Here is a 26,275-nt window from a genome sequence, read left to right as displayed (position 1 = left end):
ACAATTTCACTTTGCATTGGCATTTGGTACTCAAAAGAATAAAAAATCTGTTTCAAAAGATCCGTTCTCTCAGATTTCTGAATTTACTTTTGAGGCTATGTTTATGTTTTGAACCAATCGATATCGATACAATCTCACCCGTTTGATGTATCGAATACGATCTATTTAGAGCTGTGGTGAAGAATCGATTATTAAGGTGTTCGTTGCGAACACCCTGTTTATCGATCCTTTTCTGTAGATTTAACAGGGTGTCTAGAATCAGGATTTTCCCGATTCTATCAGGATTTCAGGTCAATCAGGATTGATTCCCGATTTCATCAGGATTTGAGGAAAAATCGGTCCTAAAATCAGGATTTGAGAAAAATCGGCCGTTCGATCAGATTTTTTAATCGAGCTATTTTTGTGGAGTTACATTTGCCTTGCGTGAAGTCAGGATTTGGATGAATTATGAAATCAGGATTTGGCATACACAAATCAGGAAAAATCAGGATTTTCCAAAATGAAAAAAAAAAAAAAACAAAAAAAACTAGACACCCTGTTTAAATGACAGATCAATCGATGTATCGCAAAACACGCCACGCCACTCCACTGACTTCATTCGGCGTATGTAGCTGCTGGACTGATTGAGTTGCTATGCATTATTCTTGCGATATTCGACCTATCGATTTGCGATTGTTGCAATATTCCCTTTATCTTGGCCAAAGTGCGAAACTATGTATCTCCGTTGCGGTGGTTTTAAATCTCTGTTCTAACTTTATTTTTCCAAGGAGACCTAAGTCACCTGTATAGCTTGAAAATATTTACGGAATATTCTGTTAATGGAGAGGAAAAGTCAATGAAGTTTTCAAGAAATTAGGGTCACTGGTTTTCCAAAGAAGAAATAAAGTATGACAGGAAGTCTGCGACGTCGCAAACGGAGATTCGTGGTTTCGTTTTTTTGGCCATCGATAACGATTTGCAATGGTTCAAACCAGGACAGCTAGTGCAGAGCACAATTTTACGTCCAAATTTTGTGTGAAGTTAACAGAGCTGATCGTACGAATACATTACAGGTTTAATTGTCATGGACAAAACATAAATTAATGGAGACCCTACTAAACCCGAGAAAATTTTGTTTGCAAGAAATGTTGACGCATTTTACCTCCTTGCGCGAGTACATCAAGATTATGTGATTGTTTACAATAGAGCCATCGAACTAAGATTCAAAACTATGACCATCTACGACTTAGTCAGTAAATCAGTCTATCCTAATGTGAACAGACTTATAACCTCGTCTTATTCGCACCATTGGGGTGGTTCGTCAATGTGTTTCTTGCAATTGAGGTTTTTCGTGTGTATTGTGTCATTAATTGGTAAATTATAAATGGGATTACATTTTGCAACGAGGAACCACTATCTCTCACTCCTATTTAAACACCTTTCTGCCGAGGGAAACCAATGGCAGATTCGTTGTCTCTAAAATGAGCTAGAAATAGTGGTTCCTTTTTGCAAAATGTGGTCCAATCAGTGAAGAATCATAAATTATGAACTAACGCATCGAACTCTACGTACAATTTTAACTTAAGGTTATGTTCTATCGTTTTGGTTCATGCACCATCCCAAACCAATCTGTCGAATAATGCATTAATGGCCTAGATACTAGGCAGATCAGTCTATTTCGGTATGTTATACCGTCGTGCTAAGTCAAAGAGGTCAAAATGAAAACTCTGGCTTCTTCGATTTTATCGGGGGGAGGGGGTTAATATTTCCTCCCCAAACTTCTTGTGCAGACTCCTGGATGCCTCCCAGCCTCCCTCACCGAATCTATGACCCCCCGATTTATCGGAGCTCCTCTCGCCTACTGACCTCGTAGCTGCAACCAGAAGTGACTAGACCCTTTTACCTACGCTAAGTCAGGATGCGTGAGGATCGATTTCCCGTTTTTATCGGGGGGCTCAAAATTTTCGGCTCAAATTTTTCGTGTCGTCCCTTGAGACCCTCCACTATTGAAACTATGACGCCCCGAGATTTATGGCGGTACCCCTCACCTATCGGTCCTTTCATTTAAATAAACAAAAACAACACCGGGACGGCCATGCAGAGGATCCAGTGGCGTGGCGTGCTTTCCGATAAATCGATTGATCTGCCAATCAAACCCGTGGAAAAGGATCGATTTACAGGGTGTTCGTTGCGAACACCTTCATAATCGATTCTTTACCATAGCTCCAAATAGGGAAATAGCGATATATATCGAAGCACACCACGCCACTGAGAGGATTGTGTCCTCTCTAATAGTTGAAATAAAAGGCTCTAAACGTCACTTTAAAATTCCCGAAGTAGTGTACGTAATAGGCAATCCACTTAGAGCTCAAATGCTGAGTCTCTCTGCACGATAAATGTTTTTTTGCCAAGAAGCCTAAAAATCAAAATAGAGACGTTTTTATAGTATTAGTGTTTGCAAGTCCTTTAAACGTATCAAATTATTTGGTATGGGTGCGTTCTAGTTCCATTTCATTCTCATGAGAATTGTCAAGGATTACTTTTTTCCCAAGCCTAGTGGAGGGGGGGGGGGGGATTTTCTTTGTTGCGTTTTAAGGTATCAATTCATATGAAAAACCTAGGATGGAACTTTAAAATTAAGTGTGGTTGTCCTCTCCGTACACAGCAAAAATTCGTCAATTGCAGCTTGAGAATTGGTCTTGTTGATCTCTAGACACGGCACGAACAAAAAACTGAAAATTCACTAATTTTAAGATTGAGAGCTCATTTAGCAAAAATTCGTCAATTGCAGCTTGAGAATTGGTCTTGTTGATCTCTAGACACGGCACGGACAAAAAACTGAAAATTCACTAATTTTAAGATCGAGAGCTCATTTGAATAACTGTTTCCCCTTTCTTTTGACTATCTAAACGCGATTTTTGCGGACTCCTTCCAGACTCACGGAGAGAGTGAATATTGGCCCGCACTCTGTTGGAGAAACCAGTTAATTGAGGGCGCTCTAACTGCGAGCTCTCTCCGGTAGAGGTCCTTCCATCATTCGACGATTGAACGCACTCTCCGCAGGTCCAGTTCCGCGAAGTTGAGAACGTAATTTTTTACGTAAGTCGAATGGAGGTGACCGATGAACGTCACGTCAATTTTCAGCGGCCCGCTAGCTCACGTTGACGAGTTCACGGTGAAAACTTGGTTTTTGCTCCGATTAATCCTCATTCCGTCGTTTCCCTCACGAAAGAACGTAACTACAATTCAACGTTGCCAAATTTCCCCGCGCAGATTGCATTTTTACCAGGAGAATCTTGGGAATTTTTAACTGAAAATTTCAAAGATTGGTCTTGTAATCTCTTGTAAAAATTATCCAAATAAAAAAAAAAAAAAAAAAAAAAAAAAAAAAAAAAAAAAAAAAAATTCGCTAGGATATTCTCGTAAAAAATTAAATTGTTTGAATAAATTTTACAACCTCGGAATGGCATTACGTGCCTTCGTGCAGGAAACGGCGATTTAAGACCCCCAATTAGACGTCATCGAAATCAGTCAAAGTATAGGAAATCTGTTGCAGAAAGATAGTTTCTCGAGGTAGAATTAATTTTCTTTCGATCAATGTGATGCAAATATTAATACATTTTGAATTTGAAAAGTCGTTTATTCTTAAGCACTGGACTGCTCAAGACCTGTCATGTCTTGAGTCGAATCTACCTCAGAGCAGAATCATGATGGTAACATGGTCTGCAGCAACCGAGAAAATCATGTAAAACGCCGAGCAATTTTTTTGACGAAGTCCTGAAGATAGGCGTGTTGAATATGTTCGATCACGCGCCTCAGCAAGCGCGAGAAAATATGGAAAGGCTCTTAAAAATGTGGCAGGAGTAGTTTTTAGGGGTGAAACGTCGAAAATCATGGTAATAAAAGGAAAGGTCAACCATTTCGAAGTCTGAGGGAAATATTGTGTAAAGCCAATGAAAAAAATGCGTAAATCGTTAAGCTCTCAATTGCAAATCGATAAAGAAATGAGTAATGCAGCAGAATATTTTGGGTATCCAGGTGCATGCTTACATTCGGTATTGGTTCATTTCAATTAAGGATCCCGATTCGATTCAAATCTATCGCAAAGGCGTGAAGTTGCTACTCAAGACGCGAGTTAGGTTAGGTTAGGTCACGCAACTAAATCAACTTCGCGGTAATGCGGGAGGTGTCGCACGGAAATGAAGGCGCGCGACGCGCCACTGAACTGGTAAGCCGTGCAGATTTTATCTGCAACTGCAATTGAAGCGCCGGGTGCAGAAAGGGCATTTCTTGGCTGCAGTGTCTCAGGATCTCCGTTCACGTTTATCCAGTATATTTCAAACAATTTCGTTTAAACTTTTAATGAATATTTTTAATGATTTTACAATGCTGAAAAGTGAAAATTTCAGAAAATGTACATAGTACCTTTCTCTCGAAAATATAAATCAGTAGTGCAGATTCTGAAACGCCGCAACCAAAAAATGCCCTCTCTGAACCCAACGCCTCAAAACGGCCTTTTTTCTTTGTTACACTGTGCCTTGTACACGAACAGCAAATCGTTGGCTAAAGTCGACACGTGCGCTGTTTAGGTTTCGACGTTGAAAATCTCCACTCGTGTTTAATCTTTTAAAGGAAACTATCCGACAAGTTTTCCTTGGAATTTATGCATCTCTAATCTGAATATATTCTCAGAGAATTTCAGGGAGTACAGCGGATAGAACAGATACCAAGGGAGAGGGTGCGCATTTAGGAATCTGCATTTATGCATTTTATGCAGAAGGGTGCATTTTACGTTAGATTTGTGACCGCGAGAGTTGCATCTCTCTTCTGTCTAATAATTCCCTTCTCATACCTTATCCTCGGTCATCATTCTAGAGATTTTTTTTTTTCGTGAGAAAAATACCTCTTCGATTCCTAGATTTTTTTAAAAAAATGTGCCCGTTTCTAAGAATGACACCTCAAGGCTGTTTGAAAATGACAGCAACTGCTGATTTCATTCAGAAAATCACAGTGATTTTTCACTGCTATATTGATCACGGACACATCGGTATTAAGATTTCTTAGCTAGTCTCCTCGTGAAAAAAATAACAGAGATCCCTGGATGTTGCGATAGAGATACGCATTTTCCATTATTTTTATCGATAAGGTAGATTCTCGGCTGTTATGGTTGTATTGAGTTGATCCACGCTTTAAGACGTAACACTTTCGCTCTTAATAGAACACCGAAAACGAACTCAGGAATGATGCAGAATATTAACGGTATCCAGATATTTGTTTACTTCTGGTACTGAATCACTTCAATTAACGATCCCGATCCAAATCAAATCTGTCGCAAATAAGTGGAACTACGAACTGCTGCAGTTGACTCGGAGTTAGGTTAGATTAGGTCACGCAACTAAACCAACTTTGCGGCAATGCGGGAGGTGTCGCACGGAAATGAAGGCGCTCGGCGCTCCACTGCCAAGTAGCGCACGTTTCTTCTGCAGCTCCAATATAACGAATGGTCTCAAGTTTCTCTCATTTTCTCTATGGTATACTGTACACTGTGTCCGAACAGTACATTGATGGTCAGGGTCGAGTGAGCAATGCGTAACTTCCTTTTTGACGTTGCTAATTTCCGTTCATGTTTCATTTGTTTTAAAGGCAACCTGCACGGAAATGATTTAATTGCTGATTTAACAATTTTGTAGTTAAAAACAAGTGATTGCAATGTTTCAATGTAGATTTTACATCAAATAAGTGCTACTTTGACCATCCCTGTGGTTAACTTAGCTTTCCACTGTTGTAAGATGTACAACAAAAAAAAACTGTAGAAGGAGAAGAAAAAGAAAAAGAAGAAGAGGAGGAAGAAGAGAAAAATCTTTTGATCTTACAAGTTTAAAATCATGGTGTCCAGCATTCTTGACCAAGCTTATCCCCGCGATTTTCTTCTGATTTTTAGGAGTTCATTCCCTGGTGACGAACCGAAGTTTTTTCCGACTTTCCCAGAATTTTCTTGGGAAAAACTATTGAATTTCTATCATCTTTCAGCCTTTTTTTTGGCGCTTATCAAAGTTTTTAATTCCGAAAGTGTTCCTGATTTTTATATCATCTGGGCAGTGAAAGTTTCCCTCTTATTGTGATGATTTGAAGTTTCCAATTTATCATTCGAGAGGTCAGTAATGGTGGCTCGGGTGCAATTATACCATAAACCTAAATAGCAACTTCCACAAACTTTGAAAACGAAATGGTCTCTGAGCGGTAGAAGAAAAGATTCCCGATTTCTAGAGCAGAATCCTGCGGATTTTCCCTTGAAATTTTTCATTCCCCAGCGAATTCCTGTTTTTTCCGGTCGTAGATACCATGCATGCGTGAAGTACAACTACAGTTTTACAAGCGTTTCCCGCGATCGTTTCCCGCGCAAAGTATAAAATTTTTGAAATTTTCCATCCGGGGGTTGAGGTCCTTTTGCACTTATCCAGTCCCAATTATGAGGAAAAAATCTCTCGCACATGCACAACAATGGAAAAGGTTGGTCTCTTTTCCTCTGTCTCGGAGATTTTAACGCAGAGTAGAAAAGTTGGACAGGGCAAAACGCGGGATACAACTATTTTGACTTCCAAGCAGGTAAAATTGCATATTTACGAAATGAAGGAGAACATGGCGTTCTATAGCATCATTTGGTTCGTCAAACCCAACTCTCAGTTCCGGTAATTGAGCGCTCGGTTCATAGAACCGAACTTACGAGGTTAAAACAACTGATAACCCTGGTAAAAATTGGCGATGGGAGCTGCGTTTCAAAGTACCATAGGAATTCCCATAGCCGGCTAAAGAAGGCAATAGAAAATCATATAGCTGGCTGTAGAAAGCGGAGCAAATCATATAGCTGGGTTATACGAAGCGATAAAAAAGTATACAGTCGGGCTATAGTTCCTATCGCGAGGCTTTACACTTTATCGCCATCGGCTATAAAAGGCTATATGAAATGGTGTAGAAATTCGTGTGCTTTGGAAATCATCAAGTTTGATTCGGAACCACCATATTATTTCCAAAACACACATTATATTTTCCTTTAATACATATTTTTTTTTCATCAATTAAAATGAGAGTAATCCATACAGGATGTGCAAACATTTCAAAATCATGAGAAGAAAAACGCTGACTCCGCGAGATTATATATTGGAGCCTAACACAGAGCGGAGCGGTGCGCGGCGTGCTGCCAGCGATAAGCGCGCACTAGCGCCTACAAACCTAACAGGGATACTTCACGCATTGCGCTATGCTTGAAGTATCCCTGTTAGGTTTGCAGGCGCTAATGCGCTTTTCGCGCTGGCTACCCGCCTACCGTGCCGCAGTGTGCCACGGCGCTTGCAGCAACTATTTCACACCAGAGGTATTGCACACTATCATACGAAATTGAAGTCGCTCGAACATATTAGGAATGGCAGGCATCTTTCAAAAGTACGCAGCTTTCCGCGCAAAATAAATCAAGATACTGCGGCCCAAAAATAGAGTGGTAGTCCAAAAACTCACTGAGTCCTAGCATCCGTAATTACTAACGTTTAGCATACACTATATCGCCAGGCTGTTGCTCAATCACCATCGGCTGTAAAAGGCGATAAGAAATTGTGTAGCCGGCTATAGAAGCTATTGGAAATCTTACAGCCGGCTGTTGGTCTATGGTATTTTGTAACACAGATTCTACTGCCAATTTTTACCAGGGAAAACAAGCTCGGTTACAACGTGAACCGCACTTTCATGCAGTTCCATGAATAAGCAAATCGGTTTTATTCTAAAGAGTAAACGTTCAGCGCACTAATTTTCACGAAAAATTATGATGAGGATGTTGATAGTGTGTTCGCACTAATTTTAACAAAACATCAGGAAGGATCCTGGAAGAAGCTAAGGTGCTAGCCGCTAGCTGCTCTTTTTCTATGTACATGTCCGATCATTTAAGATAGGTAACACTTTAGAAATTTTTTCTTTGAACTTCAGGACGCCATATCTGTCTCAATTTTTGAGCTTCCGCAGTTCCGGTCTGGTTTGAAAAAGCATGGCGTTCATTCTGATATCTTTTCGGGGCCCTTAGAAGCCCTCCTCTCTAACCATCCCAAAGTCCTCCTTTGTGTGTGTTTTCAAGTTTTCGGGAGCCCTTACACAAGTCTTGCTAAGGCCCCCCGAGCCACCCGTCAGAATTCCTAGGGTGCTACCACCCCTGGCCTGATCGCAGGGTCAAACGCCAACATCTCCAGATTCTCTTACCCTTTGCAATGGTACCAACGACCTCCAATTTAATTTATGTAAGATATGGTCCCTTTTCGCAAATCCCAGAGGGAAGAGACCGTCCATTCGTATCTCGGCTAATGTCAACATTAAACTGTTGACTTACCTACATAGTTGATGTTTAGTTTAACAACGTGTTCGCGGTTTCGTTTTGAAAACATGCCGAAGTTTGGGAAACTAGTTCGGCTCCTGACGTCACCCAAAGCTCATCATCCACCGTGTAGGTAGGTCAACAGCCGAAATAAGAGTGATTTCTGTTGTTCCCTTGTAATTGTCCATAAAGAATGGAGATGTCGCATGTGTGAGGGATTTGCGATTTGACTGTTGATTCTTTTGTAAAAGTTCGCGAGAAACACGATGATGCCACTGGTTTTCTCTGAAATCATCTTCCAAGCTCTAAAAAAGCTCACAACTTGAGGCCAAAATGAAGGGGATATCCCACCCTACCCTGAGAGTCCACCTCTACATCAAAACAAACTCTTTATGCAAAGATAGGGAGTAAATACATTAGCAGGGTTGCCGTGTTTTCACTTTTGGAGTCCCCAAATGAAGTGGCAGCCGTGTCAATATATTTGCTCCCTATGTATCTTTGCATGGAGAGTTTGTCTCGATGTAGAGGTGGACTCTCAGGGTAGGGTGGGATATCCCCTCAATTTTGGCCTCAACTTGAGAGCTTTTTTGTGCTTGAGAGTTGATTTCAGAGAAAACCAGTGGCACCATCGTGTTTCTCGCGAACTTTTACATAAGAAACAGCTGCCAAATCGCAAATCCCTCACACATGCAACATCTCCATTGTCCATAAGGAATTGTCGATTCCCCGAAAGTAAAAGCTTCCACCTGTCGCCAAGAGAGCAGTGGAGGGCCTCTTGTCTCTGGGTCGCAAATAAGCTGTCGAGGTTGCGTTTCTAAGAATAGGGATGAGCGTCCACTGTGCGCCCAAAGCTCGGGGACTGGTCGTATTGCCGAGCCGATGCGATGCGAGCGCTGCTGCGCATCAACTAGTGCCAGTTGCCAGTCACCAATTGGTTAGTCGATCGTCATCGCTCGCCGCGGAATCCGCGAACTGTGCTCCGCTTCGCGCCGCGCCCGCGCCTTGTTTACCTTGTGCTTGCGCAATACCTAACTCGCTCATCGCCTTAACTGTCGCAGGTCGTCGCGTCCAACAGCTAAACAAGTTCGTCTCTTACCTATCAGTGCATCAGTTTTCAGGAATTTCTCCTACTTAATTTTCCTCGCCGACCGGGGGTAAACACCCATGTGGTTAACAAGGGTCAAGCGAGTTAGTTTACATCCTAGCTTTACGGCTGAAAAAACTGTGAATTTGACGAATAGAAGTGGAATTTGGCCGATTAACCTCTCAATTATTCAAAGCACCGGAATACACTAATTTTTCCCTTGAAGAATCATCGAGGCATTGAAAGAAAAATCCGTAATGTTAAAAACAAACCTTTGGTAGTCATGCTATAACGTTACAACTCCCAAATCTCGGATAAATATTTTCAATCCTGAAAGTAATTCTGCTCACAGACATCGACTATAGTTCAGTTTCACTGAGTTGGTCAATTTAGCCATTTCTGATTTTTTGGATGCTGATCTGATACTGCTGTTTTCCTGGCGTTTTTTTGTTGACAACTTCCTAGAGTACTCTTTAAACAATATAACACGAACTACAAGATCCTTCATTAGTGAACCCGCTCACGTTTCACGCCTCTCAAATTATAATGACGGACCGCATATACACCCTTCTTTAGTTTCCTCTTTTGTCAAGTCTATTTTCATCCGTTTCAAATGACATTAATAATTCTTAAAATTATTATTCGTCGTTCTGCACTAAGCACATTTGGTTCAAAGTTGTCCTTCCGAAGTATTATGAATTAAGTATAGAACGATGTATTTCTCACCTCCTTGTTCCGTCAAATGTTTCTCTCTTTCAATTCGTTGGATTTCCCACCATCATACTGGATCCTTTTTTTTGCCCCTCATTCCTCCGGACAGTTACCGCCGACTCGAACTTTCCGATCAAACTGTAAAATATATTTTACAAGGCGTTTTTGGATATTTTTTAAACGTTTTTCCTTAGTCGGTCAACCCTTGCATAGAGACTGTCACAGAACTCCTCGCAATTCTGAAATTTTAAGAAACTAAAGGAAATCGAGATTCTATCGCACCCTTTTTTTGTTCGATACTCGACATTCCAAGGTGCAAATCTCGAAGTAAGCTCCACCTTTTTTTGCGTGGTTGAGAGATAGTGACAGCGGAGGACAAAGTTCGAGTCGCGATTCCTTCTGGTCAAAAAACTGAACATTGACAGACGTTAATTTATGTTCAGTAATTAGATTTGTATGAGGAATAAAGTTTCTTCAGAGTTTGTCATGCGTATTTCCTCACAACGCCGTGATCACACTACATTGAGGATAAAAACTGCATATCAATCGTCGATTGCAAATCGCATAAAGTAAAGAGATTGAAAATTTTTTTAGTTCAATACATTTACATTCTACTCCAATTATATCAGTGAAATCTACCCAAAACTACCTTGTTCTCTTGGAATGCCCCCCCCCCCCAAACCCTCACTCCGCATCACTTAATGGTCCCCTTCCCCCTCGAGCTGTCCCTGGATCCGCCATGGAACCCTTCTGTGTTTACTCCAGTTTGATAAGTATCTATGACTTTTGCTTCTGTCAATCAAAGTACTCTCTTTGGAGACAACAAGTAATCCATGTTTCTCCAGTAATTCTATACCTCAAAGTTTGACTTTCGACAAGTTACCAGTTATGTTCATAACGGGCGCAAGAACACGCGGAAACTTTTCACCCCTAGGTTTTCACTTATCGCGTTTACCATTTCTGTTTTCTCTCCAAACAGGGACATTTTTGGCCTGAAAATTTGATGAGTAGTTACCAAGAGACGTCTAGGCAATTTTTCGCACTCCCCTATCTCCCGAGAGCTTGAGGTGGTAACGTCAACTTCCGGGCATGCTAGGGTTATGCAGTATCTCGTGACAGGATGCGCGGAGCGTGGATGGCTGCCGTATTCTGCGACTATTTAGGATCTTAGAATCACACTGTCGTGCTAAAGAAGAATGCTGCATGAGTAACCGGTCGTTGCTAAATTTCCCCTGATAAACCCTGATTTTTGTGTGTTTTATGTGTATTTTCCCCTAAATTTTACAGCAAGTAGACCACTACATAGGGTGGGAAATTAAGAACCACAATGTATGTCACCCTACCAAAATTTCACGCACAGTACGATGGACGCATCAGAACCCTCCAAATTCAACTCAGAAGTTACAAACTTTCAAAAGTTTTTGCATACGGTAATTCGCACTTTCCGCTCTTAGAAAAACCGGAGTCGAGTCATATTGAGCACTGAACTACTCGTTATTATGATCAATTTTAACACGGAAGAATCTTCCTAAGTACTACCTTTTTGAACAAGATGACAAGTGTAATGTAAACTGCGAACGTTTATTTCTTAATTGGACGTATTTATGCTTAAAAGATCTCTGTGCATAGAGTTTGCGTGCAACAAAGTTCCTTCTAGCATAAATACGTCCACTCATGAGTTGATTTTTTATTTTTTCGATTCGTTCACCGCACGTAACGTTAATTTTTGGATGAAGCTTTAATTTGTTAGCCCGTCCATACTGAAAACAACTTTCTTGAAATTTCATTTCGACTTAAAGTGTCGTTTTTTGTCGACAAAACTTGGTTTTCTCGATTTAAATCCAGGCGGATTTACCTTAAATTTAGTGTTTTTAGTTAAAAAAAACGGTGTTTTGTTATCGCTCAGTTTAAATTAAAAAAACTCAAACAAAAGCAAAACAACGTTTCTTTTACTCGAAAAAACTGACCTTGAGTTAAATCCGCACGGATTTAACCAAAAGAAACCGAATTTTGTCGACAAGAAACGACGCTTTAAGTCAAAATAATATCTCCAAAAAAATTTTCCTAGAGTAGCGATCCATTTTATTCTCACTTTGATCTAAAATGCTGAAATTTTCAAAGAAAAATAGCCATGACATCTTTTGAAAACAAATGTACTGCCTGAGGAAATCTTGCAATATCCGAACGTTAATTCGACGTTATCGACGTTCTTTCAGCAGATCTTCCGGTCCGGTAGAATTAGTGCTCCATTTTATTCTCACTTTGATATAAAATAGTGAAATTTTTAAAGAAAACAGCCATGAAATATTTTGAAAACAATTGCTCCGTCCGAGGAAATTTTGTAATATCCGAACGTTAATTCGACGTTATCGACGTTCTTTCAGCAGATCTTCCGGTCCGGCAGAATCCGCACCTGCTACGCGTTTCGGCCGCGGCCCGTTGTGATCGGGGGGCGCCGCGCCGCCGCCGCCGGTGGTGAATGAGTCAGTGAGTCAATGAGTCATTGAGCTCTTGATGAGCTTCTACTTTGTCATGCTGATCTTGCGTTTCGTTCGAGTGCGAATCCCAGAAAAATAGAGCAAATTGAACTTATTCAGCCCGCGACTCAGTTTATCAATAAGCCATACTAATTTTATTACTCTGTTACTTGAGAGAAACATCCTGTCTCGTCATTGCCGTCTTGAATAATTTCTTGTCGTGGATCATAAGATATTTCATCGCGTAGGTATTGTTAAAAGACAGCAGCATAGGCGGAATCAGGAGAGCTGGGGAACACCCCCCCCCCCCCAAGAAATCTTCCTGGCCCCATCTAGAGAATTTAAGGTATTTTTGCTAATTATGTGAGTAAGTGACACCTCAATCACCTCATTTATCTTTGATATCATATTGCAATCAATTTTTCGGTAAAAACAGCTCGAAATTGCTCCCTAATTCGCTCACTTTTTCAAAATTTTCTTGAGGAGGTCTAAGCTCCTGGTTTGGGACCAAGGAGCCCACAATGAAGCTAGGCGAGTCCCCTCAGACCTCTTTTGTGGATAATTTTGGTGCCCCTCAAACCACCACCGATGAAGTGCACTTCGGTCCTCCCTACAAAATATTCTTAGTTGCGCTCATGGATAGTAGGAATCAATCACTTGCTTCTCCCCTAGGTACTGATCAGTTTTTCGGTCTTAAAGTACACTTAACGTTATTTCTCAATCAGCAATTTTCAATTTCTTTAAACCTTGGACTTTTAAAATCTACAGCATATCTTTCATGTGTATCTCCTGTTCAATTTTCAAGACGTTTATTTATACTCTTCTTCGAGAGCCCTCTCTCTCCTTGTATACCTTGAAGCGTTAGTCGCTCTGCGTAGCCAAATGAATCACATGCACACCTCCAATGGTTATAGTTGGACGTATTTCTGCGAAACGGAACTATGTGCATTAAGACATGAACCCTGAGACCCATAGAAATATGTGCATTACAGGGCTCACGTCATAATGCACTTAGTTCCGTTTGACAGAAATACGTTCAGTTTATTTATTTTTTTTTCTCGGATAACAGTTTTTAAACAAAAAATGTATCATCACTCCGGCGCTATTTCGGGAACAAGAAATTATTGCAGCCCGACTCGTGAAATTAGAAGATTTTTTTAATAAAAAACAAGGAAGTAGTTTTGTTTTTATTCAAGAGGAATCGGACGACTCCTCTCCAATTTAGTCGACGCCCTCATACGGTTCATCGTCCTCCGGAACTTGTCTTTCGATCAGCCGCCGACTTTTTTTTTTTTTTTTTTTTTTTTTTTAAACTTCGATTGTACCTGCCTTCTTTTTGACATCTTTCCTAAAGTCTGTAACGAGGCGGACGGATATCGACCATTTACATTCAAATTAATTTCCATCTGAGAGGTGATCTTTACGTCAAAGTGTGCATGTTCTTATCGGCAAATGGGTCAGTTGTGCCCGACATAGGTTTTATTTTAATAGTTGACCAGTAAGGATCCGTGGAAAGTAGCCAAATATGTCAACTTTTACACTTAGTTTGCATATTTTACATTGAAGGAAATATCACCCTTCAATAGTTATGATCAGTCGTGACGTCATACAAGGATAATTTTTTAAATCTGATCTGGCCCAAACAATAACAACGGCATAAAGTATTTCAATGCCACCAATGAAAATAAAGCAATTTATTTCGCTTGTCTATGACGGAGCACCATAGTCTACAAGCAAGGTGAATGACGTCATCAATACTGCGTCATAGTGCACTTTGCGCATTGTCGCTTCTATGTTGCACTTGAGGCACGTGAGGAGTCAATATCCTGTTTTTGACTACTTTATGGGATCAAGTTTGAAGGAGCCCCAGTAAGTCCTGAGGGGGCGGATGACGTCATTCAACGAGCTTCCCAAAAGGCAACAGTTCCATTAATGTTAGACGCAAAAATTCGGTGTTCAGATAGACAGTGTTGCTTTTTGGCTGTTTGTATGTAACCGTCGATTCATAACAAAGACGCATTAAGAGAAAATTTCGAAATTATAGAAACCCTGTTTGCTGTCAGGGACAAATAAAAGCTCTCCTTAGTTATCTTTTCAATGGTGGAAGCTTTTACTTTCGGGACTTGTTGACCTACCTACCAGGTGGATAGTTAACAACGTGTAGCGAGAAAATCCTTCTGCAAACAAACCGAAGTTTCGTGAACTTCTTTGGCTCCTTACGTCCCCCGGAGCTCATCATCGACCCAGTAGATTAGGTCTACAGCTGACACAAGGGTGAAGACTCAGATAGGTAGGTCCAACATTCAACTGTGGACCTACCTACCATGTAGATGTTTAACAGCGTGCATTTAGAGACTCTTCTCAGCTACCTTGTCAATGGTGGAAGCTTTTACTTTCGGAACCTAAACATTCAGCTGTTGCCCTGCCTATTAGGTGGATGGTTAACAACGTGTAGAGCAAATCATTCTGCAAACCAATTGAAGTTTAGTAAACTTTTCGCCTCATTACGTCTCCTGAAGTTCATCATCTACCTAGTTGTCCACAGCCGACAATAGGGTGATCACTGATGCTGCCTTATAATTGTCCACAAGGAAGTGATGAATCTTTGAAAGTAAAAGCTTCCACCTGTCGCCAGCGGGCTGATTGTTGAAATTTATAGACAAAACTATAGACAAGGGAGACATAGAGAGTAGGAGCCGATCCTATTGGTTGAAATGGGTGGTTCCTGTAGACTAAGGAAGAAAATGATGGATCAATTATCAGGTCTCCCATGGGTTGTCGTTAGTTAGTCTATTCTCTATTATCTGCCTCCTTTGTCAAATGCAACCACTCGCTTCAACCAATAGGATCCCTGCATATCCCTTTTGTCTTCTTTGTCTATAGCTTTGTCCATCAGTTTCAATGACCGGCCCGCAGGAGGTTACTGGAGGGTTTCTCTTTGTCTCTGGTTATATTTCAACGTGTTTTTTGGCTGATCAAGTTGTTCGTCAATCGTCATGGAATTATTTCAACAAAATTGAAAAAAAAAATGGTCTGTGGATCAATTGAAGAGTCGCAGGTCGTTTCTGAAATTCCGCAGACGTTCATCCCTTCATATCCCTTTTGACTTCTTTGTCGATAGCTTTGTCCATCAGTTTCAATGATCGGCCCGCAGGAGGTTACCGGAGGGTCTCTCTTTGTCTCTGGTTGTATTTCAGTTCGTGATGAAAATGTTCGTCGATCGTCATGGAATTATTTCACGAAAATTGAAAAAAAATGGTCTGTGGATTAATTGAAGAGTTGCAGGTCGTTTCTGAAATTCCTGAGACGTTCCTCGGTTCTTATTGACCTTTGCTTCAAGTGGTTTGATGAATTTTTCGTTTAATTGCCAGTTCATCTCGCCTCTGGACGGCTCGACGGAAGGAGTGGGAAGCGAGAACGACCCGACTCGAGTGAGACGGAGGAGTGCGGTGCGGTGGCTTTGTGGCTAGCAGCGGCGGCGGCCCAAGGCTGCGAGGACGGACGACCGACGACACGGACGGCAACGGGCAACAACGGGGACCCGATGCCTCTCGTCGATGCCCGATGCCCGATCCCGATGCCGCAGCTCATTCTCGCTTGTTGCAACCATCTGCAATCGGAGAGAAAATTGCAAAAGACGACGCGCGACGCGACGCCCGACCACGGCTCCCGCGTGCCCCGTGCCACTGGTGGCAAATGCTCGTCCGTTATACAGGGTGTCCCAAGGTTACAGGGTGTCTAGCATTAGGATTTTCCCGATTTCATCAGGATTTGAGGTCAGTCAGGATGTAATCCCGATTTCATCAGGATTTGAGGAAAAATCTGTCGTAAAATCAGGATATGAGAAAAGTCGCGGCCGTTCGATCAGATTTTTTTATCGATCTTTTTTTGTGAAGTTACTTACAGTTAATGTTCCTCCCGCAAAAAATCAGGATTTGGAAAAATTATACAATCGGGATTCAGAAGTCAAAAATCAGGGTTTCATTAAGATTTCATCAGAATTTTCCAAAATGAAAAAAAAAAACTAGACACCCTGCTAAACGGGCAGAATGCAGAAGTGTCTTCTTAGCGTAGAAATAAAAGACGGGTTTCCCCGGAGAAATTTTCCCCCGAAGTTTTTTTTTACTTTTTTTATTTGATTCCGTTGATGCCGTTTGATCAGATTTTTTTATCGATCTTTTTTTGTGAAGTTACTTACAGTTAATTTTCCTCCGCAAAAAATCAGGATTTGGAAAAATTATGAAATCAGGATTCAGCTGTCAAAAATCAGGAAAAATCAGAATTTCCCAAACTGAAAAAAAAAAAAACCAGACACCCTGTTTAACGGTCAGAATGCAGAAGTGTCTTCTTAGCGTAGAAATAAAAGGCGGCTTCCCTCGGAGAAATTTTCCCCCAAAGGAAAAATCCCCAAAAATCCACCTTTAGTTTGAAATTTAGGTGTTTTTCAGGCTATAAATAAAGATGCGAAAAGTATGAAAAGAACAGTAAAAGCTCGCGAAGTCGAACTACGGTTAAGACGAAATGCCGATTAAGTCGAATTTTTTTTCGGTCCCTGGAAACGTTCACAAGTTAAGTTCCAGGAGAATCGGTTAAGACCAATTTCCGCCTAAGTCAAATTTTTTGTCTGTCCTTACACAATTCGACCTAGCGATCTTTCACTGTAGTTCTTTCTCCTGAGTTTTGGCTCATGATCATTGCCAAAATTAAAAGGAAACTATGGCTCTCCCAAAACCCCGAGAGGCGGTAACTCCAACTGGGAGAACTTTCGGGGACATGTTTCCAGAGGAAAGGAATCTTATTTTGACCCATAGAACACGCTCTAGCAAGTTAATGGTTCACCCCCAGGACACCCTGTATGTACCGACAGCTCCGGCTCAAAGAGCATCGCGTGCTCGGTCAATCCTCACTCGACACCCAACAGTCAACGGTCGATGAAATCCTTTTCCTTTCGTCACTCGCCGTCGCCGTGCGTTAGGCTAATGTAATAGGTGTATTGTTCGCGATGCGTAGGCTTTTCTTTTCACGTTTCGCTATCATCCTCTCTTAGGCTTTCATCCTGGCACCGTTGGCGAATCCACTGATGAATAACTCGTTTCGAAAAAAACGAAGCACTCCAGAGATCAAACGAAAAAACTGAATTTTGTCGAAAATCTTGGTGAATGGAAAATGTCTCTGGCCTATGTCATCCAGTTTCCTGGAAGAGCCCCGTAGCCATAAGTACATATGATTATTTTCGGTTACTGGAAAGAAAAGTCGCTTGGATTTAGAGTCCAGGCTCTTGAAAACAATGACAAGAAAAAATACTCTTGATTCAATCGGATTTTTGCTTAAATTGAGAACCAAGCCTCTCAATTCAAGCGGATTTCCTTTTGATTCAAGCAAAAATCCAATTGAATCAAGAGTATTTTTTCTTCATTGTTTTCAAGAGTCTGGACTCTAGCGATCCAAGTGACTTTTTCCCCAGTGAATTAAAAAAGCGAACATTTTTAAACTTTGGAGTTGGACTTTTTGCGAAATTGACGGAATTTGCGTCCATCTTTTCAATGTAAAATGAAGAGAGGAAAAAGTTGGGAAAATGTAACATTTTTACAAAAATGTTTGACCCTAAAAACACATTTTCCGCAAAAAGCAAGAATTTTCATTTTCTCCGAGTTGTCCGGTTTTCAAAGCAAGACATTCAATTTTTACGACGGAAAAGTCGAGCTGAATAAGCTGCAACATTTTTTCTATTATTTTTAACGTCCGCTGTCGCCCTAACCCTGTACCAGAACAGAACCTTAAATAGAATCTAAATTTAATATGTCATTTGGGCGTGTCATGCGCATGGATCGTGTTGTAATGTTTTGATCTCCAAGGGGAATTTTTATTTATTTTTTTTTTTTTTTTTTGCGGATTGACAGGGCGACTCGACTTTCACGTCAAAGCACGAAGTAAATAGCGCTCCGAAGTCGTAACACTTACCTTTTTACGTGAAGTTGTATTATTTGACAAAGTTTTGAGAGTGTTCGTTCATTTTTGTATGAACAAATGCGGGCTGCGCAATATTTAGTTTTTCATTTGTATTCGCAAACGCAATCCAGTGGAAAAATACCCTGAGCTTTTTTGCAAGTTAACGTGGCAACTTGAACGTGGACTGTAGGTGTATCGTAGCGGTGACGTCATTAGCAGCAATCATATGCCATAGGCCACAGCATCTTCGCGGGCGGTGCCATTGTCTGTGAGAAAGCAGGATTCTGCCCCCATACTTGAGGACCGTGTGTCAGGTGCTGCAGCGACCCGATATTGTGTGTTGCTCAATATTTTGGACGCCCTCCATCCACGCTTGAACTTTTGCAAAGGTCTGAGTTTGCATTTCTTGCAAGTTCTCTGATTCTTTCAATGTTCGTAATGTCGAGTACGTTCTTGAATGTTAAGCTCATGAAAGTCGTTGGCCGTTCGTAATTTGTCGCTATTCTGGCAAAGTCAGCCCGATGTTGAAAAAGGGAAATCTTGGAAAAATCTGGTTAAATTCGTGTCGTTATGTTACCACAGCCGGTAATTGACCAGGAGTTAAAAGTACGTTTACCAAGTCCTCTGAGACCCTAAATCTCCTCTGAGTTTGCCTTGAAAAAGAGGGAAATTTAAAGATTTTTCTGCTCAGTTTGAAGAAATTCGTCGAAGGCTCAGCGCATGAGGCTTCCAGGACTTTATGTCCACCCACCTTTCGTCCATTAAATAAATGTCCACCGCTATTTATGTCCACTAGATGTTAAGTTCAGTCTTTATTAAGTCCACATGATTTAATGTCCAACCATGAATATGTCCAAAATTGTCCAAATTGTGAACATGTTATGTCCACATTTTTTTCTTCTCTTTTAAATGACAGGAACCACCTCAAAAATAAATGCATACTACTACTACCTTCATTCTTCGAAACATTTCACTCATGAATCAAGTCATGAAAGAGAACAGACTCTAAGAGCAGATAAAAACATATGTTCATGTGTACACTGTACGGATATGATAAGATGAAAACCAAAGCGGGAGCCTAGGAAACGCTCCAATGCCAAATTAAACATTTTTCAGTAAATGATGCAGTCAAAATTAAAAGTCCTCTTTAACTAGTTATTTCGTGCGCCTTCAATCTTGTAAGATACTGTGCAAAGCCTCTGACGCTAAATAGTTGCTTAAAGCGTTGCAGCGCGGCAGGCAATCAGCGTGACACGCGCATAGGCGCCTACAAACCTAACGGGATACTTCACGCGTTGCCTAATGCGTGAAGTATCCCGTTAGGTTTGTAGGCGCCAGTGCGCGTTCTGCGCTGCTAACACGCCGCTCCGCTCTGTGTTAGGCTCTAATATTTAAACTCGCGGAGTCAGCGTTTTTCAACTCATTATTTTGAAATGTTTGCACTCTCTGCATTGATTATTCCCTTCTAAACTGATGAAAAAGAAATATGTACCACTGAAAAATATAATGTGTTTTTTGTAAATATAATAGTGGTGGTATAATATATAAATATAATAGTATAATGATTTCCAAAGCAGCTCCCCCCTTAAAGAATGGAGAATTTGCATGCAAATTTTTTATTACTTCAGCTGAAAGAGCTGATTTCACAGTATTTTTTATAATTTTTTTCTGTTATGGGAAAAAATATATAAATAGATTTAAAAGCGAGAAAATGCACCGCATAGTGACGTCATCTGGCTGCATTTCCCATTTAAACACATGTATTTTAGCAGATTAGATCCTTTTGTCATATCTTCGCCAATAATTGTCCAGTTCATGAATCAAGGATATCCTCGTGTTCACGTCCCCGAGTAGTTTGGTCCCCCACCACTTCAAAACGAAATTCATCAAATTTCAGACACCTGCAAATGCCTATTCCACTGTCTTTCGTCTAGGAAATGACGGTATACTAAGTGAATTAAATGCCTATTCCACTGTCTTTCGTCTAGGAAATGACGGTATACTAAGCGAATTTTTTCGGATTCTAGGTTTTCTTAAGTGAACCTCCTCGTAGGTACATGAATTGAACAGGAAGTGAATAGAAATGTGTGTCAAGTGGAAAAGTGGATAAAACCTATGAAAAGCAACGAGAGCGCATCGTCGGGAGTGTCTCCGTGAGAGAACGTGACGTGCCAAAGTGCGGATTAAAAGCGTGAGTGGATTAAAAGTGTTAAATGGGCGTCGGGGAGTGCTCGGACCTGGAGCGGGGGCTCTCCCGCACGGCTCTGGCCACGATTCGCGGGATCCTCATCTCCTCGCTGTCCAAAGAGAACCTGGGCCCCATGGAGACGTACGCCCCCGAGCCGGCACCCCCGCGCCCGGTGGCGCCCACCCGGAAGCACAAGCGCCGCGTCACCTTCGACAGCGGCGCCCTAAAGGCCAGTGCCCTCAGCGACCAGCAGGCCCCTGACGAGAAAGGGCGCCCTGTCTCCGAGGAGTTCCACCACAGCTACGAGAGCTACGACAGCATCAGCCTCGACGACTCCTCCGGTAAGCTGCCTCTTAGCCCTCTCGCACCACCTAAAATAAAACTAATAGATCGTATTCGATACATCGAACGGGTGGGATTGTATATCGATATCGATTGGTTCAAAACATAAACGTAGCCTCAAAAGTAAATTCAGAAATCTGAGATAACGGGTCTTTGTAACAGATTTTTTATTCTTTTGAGTATCAAATGCCAACACAAAGTGACATTGTTTGGAACTTTCTCATTTTCAGCGTTTCCAACTTAAATCCTTACAATTTGGTTTGAGGTTATGTTCTATTGTTTTGAACCAAACGATACATCGAACCGTTATCGAATACAGTCTATACTAACTCCTCACAATAGCCTGGGAGCGGATACTCTGAGAAAAATTTTCTAGACTACTAACTCCTAACAATAGACGCTACAAGTGGCGACGTCATCATAGGGATTCTCCATTATATCGAATTGGATGCAAACAATAACATTGGCATAACCTATTTCAATGCTACCAATTCAAAAAATCGATATATATCGCTTTTCTGTAACGTGGAACTAATAGCGTTGATAGCCTTTGAGTGAATACTCGAAAAATTTTCTAGACCATCCACGTGAATTCCGATTAGAGGAAGAGATCATAACTGTTAATAACCTCACAGGAGTTTATCGTTTCACGCCTCAGAAAGCTCAATGAAAGCTCAGAAAGCTTGCAGCGTGCCCTGGTCCAGAAAGTCCGGAACCTATACTCGTTTTTTGAAGATCGTCCGAAAGTACTAGAAATCACGGCAATTCCGCAAGAAGGTCCGGAGTTTTTCGTTTCACGTCACGATTGTCACGCGTGTTTTGTAAGACAGCCTGGAAAGTATGCAATCCTCTCCGTATTGATTCTTAGTATATATGTCTGCTGCAGGCCTTCAATAAGCCTCGAATTTCGTGGCTAAGTCATCATTAGCGCAGTTCGCGCGTGAATTTTAAATTTTCGAATTTTTTAAAAATTTTGTCACGTACCTATAGAAAATGGCATTGTTTGAAAAAGCACTGAAAAAGTACTGTAAAATCACTAGTTTTTGGCCTGCCAGTCTGCCAGTTCGGACACCCTGATCTCCTCAAATGAATTTCCTGTAAAATATTTCAATGAAAGATCGTCGGGCAATTTTCTCAAGATTCTCCTTTATAGTGTGCTCTTTCTCAGCATGGCGGAGTGATACGTGGGTGGGAGACAAAACACTGACCACCGACCAGGGACACAGGGTTCGGTGGGAGCAAGGGAGGCCGCGTTCTCTGCCCCTCTCCACCCCCGCCGCCACCGTCGCGTAACATCGATGCAAAAATGCCCTTGGCCGCGAACTCCTTCCTGGGTGCAGTTGAGTGTTGACGTTGACGCCAGGCGCGCCGCGTACCTCTGCGGTGACGTCCAACACGCGTTCCCTCACACACTCCCTGCCCCCTGCCCCCTCTTCTTGGCACATCGCAGCGCCACAGTCACTGCTCGACGCTGTTCGCGCTCTGTTCGCTGAATGCAGCCCCGCCCGAGGTCCCGGCCAATGGTCGGCACTCAAGTCGTAGTCATGGCGAAATCAACGGAAAACTGTGCACCGCCGAAAGAGGGTTATGCCAAACGGCCAAAAAGTGGTCCGGCGGGGATTGTACGAAACTTTCTGGGATGATTGTGTAGGTCTTTTAGGGCCTACATCTGGCTGCTTTTAGGCGAAATCCGCAGGGAATCGACGTTGCCATTTTTTAACGTCATAACATTCAAATATGCCCAACTTTCGCAAAAAAGCAATTACAGCGCTCGTATATATACCAAAAATCGCAAATAATTACGCTCCATCGACCTGTGCAGAAGAAATTTTAATTTGAGTCCACTGTTACCATATTATGGCAATTTTTTTAAATTTTCATAATTATTAAATATCACACTACCGCCTAAAAGTGTGTTTGCCGTTGGTGGGGATTGAATAAAAACCCGTTGAAATTATTAATGTTCCTTCGATTCCGTATCCAATGATTGTATGTTATATTTTTCTAAGAGGTTTAGGAGATCCGAGTTAAAGCGATTTAAAAATTCGGCTACGCGCCCGACACCCGATTTTGACGCTCGTTTAGCTACGTCTTGCAACTCCGTTGAAGCAAAACACCTAAACCAAACAAAACTCGAACATTCATGTTTTGTGCTTTTTTAAAACTTTCACTTGATTTTTGTGGAAAACATTCACAAGTTCTGCGGACAATTCATTATTTATCAGAGGCAATTTGACGACGGCTAAAGGCTAATACCTCGCTCTTCTTAAGCAAGGGAGTGCAGTGCTTAATTTCTTACTCCGCCTGTTGGTCCATTACATTGCGTAGGTCGGATGTTGGTCTGCCCTCCGAATTAGATGCCCGGCCAAAGCTGCTCGGATCGCGCTCCTCGCAGCGTGTCCGTCTCCTCTCGTCCAGTTTCGGATTCGATTATTTTTAACACGGTATGCAGCATATTTACCAACATGCCAAAATATCATAAACCATGACTCACGCTTTAAAACTGCAGTCACGCGCAGCAGCCTAAGATTTTCATTTCCTCTCTCGGAGCATCGATGCGTCGGTGTCGGTTACTCCTCTCCTACCGTTCCATTTGCACCCACCAGGTCTCGGACAACGCATCGCGAGGCCCAAGGTGGGATTACTTTGTTTGTTTACTCACTTTGTTCTTCGACCAAAGTGACAACAATAAGCGAAGAGAGCCGTGTTTTTATTGATTCTTCGGCGGGTCGAAGTCAGTAACGACACGTCTTGTGCTGAAAGCACTTTTTTCTTTTCTTTCCAGAGCGAAGTCGTCTTGAAAGATAGAATTAAAGACGGATTACCAGTCACATGCTTGATGTATTGATCCATTGCTCATTAGAATGTGCGCGTGACCTTAAATGCAATTTTTCTGCCATCAAACAGCATTGTTTTTTTTTCGAGTAGGATACTTTTCGGAGCAGGCTAGACAATCATGATTTATAAGAGCATTTCCTCGTTCCGGAATCTCAGAAAAGTCATGGTATTACTCCCAACTAAGTAAGATATACCATGCAATCGTGAACCTACAGTGCTGAATGTGTAGCTTCAAAGATGTGATCATTATATAACTGGGGGCACGCCTCCTGGCCGCTAGGCGAACCAACCCCCAGAAGGCGCTACGCGCTCTCGTGATTGAATTTAAATAGAGCGAGCTCATCGAGACCGAGAGACTAATGCCTATTGATAACCGCAAAAATCATGAAAATCGGCCCAGTAGGTCCGTAGAACGAACTGTGACAAAGAATTAAAATTCACATTGCTTAAATGGGAGATTTCACAACTTTGGCACATAAAGTACAAAAACCTGCGCCAGGACTTCTAAATCTGAATATAGCAGATTCATCGAGGGACCATCACTTGTCGATCAGTCGGAAAAATCATGGAAATCGGCCCAGTAGAACGAACTGTAGCAAAAAATGAAAATCCAGGGGGCCAGAGAGCTTGTAGTAATGACTCAGAAAGAACAAAAAAATAATTTAAACTCCGGACTATTCCAATGCGTAAAATTCAGCCATGCGTAATAATCACGACGGATTATAATGAGGAGGTGAGGCGATCCCTGGAAGATCGACCTTGGACGTCCACCGTGTCCGAGGTCAGAGCGGATTTCACAAGTGACGTCATCTTCTTTCGGTGTCCGGTAGGTTCAGCGGCCGGCCTCGTGTACGCGGCGGACGGTGGGGTGGGCGGGAGGGGTTGACGTCCTTGGCAAGGACAGGCGTGGCGGTGGCGGGGTCGCGAACGCGGGGGGCGGGGGGCAGGAGGTACCTAGGGCATGCCGTGGAATGGAGGAAGAGGGCTCCGTCTGGACCCGTTGCCCGTTGCGTGCGTGGAACGGACATAACCAGGACATAACCCCGCCGCCTCCCAACGCTCAGCTTCGCACGCTGATTGTCGGAGGACGAGCAACAGTTTTCCATGTTTTATGCAACGAGCCCTCGCGGGAATCGATTTTCGCTCAACAACATGGTGTCTAGAGGTCTGGATACACGATCAAATTCCGAAGTAATTCTGATCAAATTAGACCAGCTGATAAGTGATGGTCACCATGTAACAGCCCTCTTTGATCAAAATTGGACGGGCCGTTGAGCCCTAGATAGACGATCAAATTCCGAACCAATTCCGATCAAAGTAGACATGCTGATGACTGGTGGTCATCACCTACCATCAAATTTTGACGGGCTGCACTTTCTTGTCCAAGGTAAGATCAGAACGGAGTGCCACCATTCATCATTTCCTGCCACAGGAAACATTTCTGCCAAGTTTTCATTTTAAAATGAACCAAATTAATGGGTTTAAGACTGATGACTCCCGACACTTAGATGCTACTTTGATCGGAATTGGTTCGGGAATTTGATCGTCTATCCAGGGCTTCAAATTTTGATCAGAATGGAGTGCCGCCATTCATCTTTTCCTGCCGCGCGAAACATGTCTGCCAGTTTTCATTTTATAACTAAGCAAAGTAATGATGACTGATGACTCCCTACACTTTGATGGTAATTGGTCCGGGAATTTGATCGTGTATCGAGACCGCTAGACCAGGAACAGAGACCAGAGACCCTCCACTCGTATCACGGCTACGGTGGAAGCTTCTACTTTCGGGAGATTCTTAGATGTTGTAACCGAGATTATACATATTTTTTGTTTACCTAGCCATATGCGCCAGACACATGCAATGGCACATTTCTTTTTAAGGATCTTACACGTAAAAATACCCTGGTAAAAATTGGCAGTAGAATCTGTGTTCCAAAATACCATAGACCTACAGCCGGCTGTAAGATTTCCAATAGCTTCTATAGCCGGCAGCACAATTTCTTATAGCCCTTTATAGCCGATGGCGATTAAGCAACAGCCAGGCGATGAAGTGTATGCTAAACGTTACTAATTACGGATGCTAGGACTTAGTGAGTTTTTGGAATACTGCTCTCTTTTCCGGCCGTAGTATCTTGATTTATTTTGCGAGGAAAGCTCCCTACTTTAGATGGATGCCTGCCATTACTAATATATTAGAGCGCCTTCAGTTTCGTATGATACTGTGCAATACCTCTGGTGGGAAATAGTTGCTTCAAGCGCCGTGGCAGGCGGGCAGCCAGCGCGAAACACGCATTGGCGCCTACAAACCTAACAGGGATACTTCACGCGTTGCGCAATGCGTGAAGTATCCCTGT

The 26,275-nt window shown here is 42.1% G+C and overlaps 1 protein-coding gene across 8 annotated transcripts in view; it reads left to right on the top strand.

Moving 5' to 3' along the window:
- Positions 1–26,275, top strand: part of LOC109035892 (uncharacterized) — a 117,401-nt gene that overhangs the window by 42,844 nt on the left and 48,282 nt on the right. For 2 of the 8 annotated variants that reach the window (XM_019049706.2, XM_072295831.1), the window contains exons 1-2: positions 9,261–9,415; positions 20,581–21,082. The exons of 3 other annotated variants lie outside the window; for them this stretch is intronic. In XM_019049706.2, the coding sequence (XP_018905251.2) occupies positions 20,767–21,082 (316 nt within the window). In that variant the 5' untranslated portion in view covers positions 9,261–9,415; positions 20,581–20,766. Of the gene's footprint in view, positions 1–9,259; positions 9,521–20,580; positions 21,083–26,275 lie in introns of those variants that run through there. 3 more of the 8 variants (XM_072295825.1, XM_072295832.1, XM_072295826.1) reach the window with 3 other exon arrangements.

The sequence above is a fragment of the Bemisia tabaci genome, chromosome 2, assembly GCF_918797505.1.
Source record: "Bemisia tabaci chromosome 2, PGI_BMITA_v3".
NCBI classification, from domain to species: Eukaryota; Metazoa; Arthropoda; class Insecta; order Hemiptera; family Aleyrodidae; genus Bemisia; species Bemisia tabaci.
The sequence above is the reverse complement of the archived record's forward strand: the minus strand, read 5'-3'. Positions and strand labels throughout refer to the sequence as shown.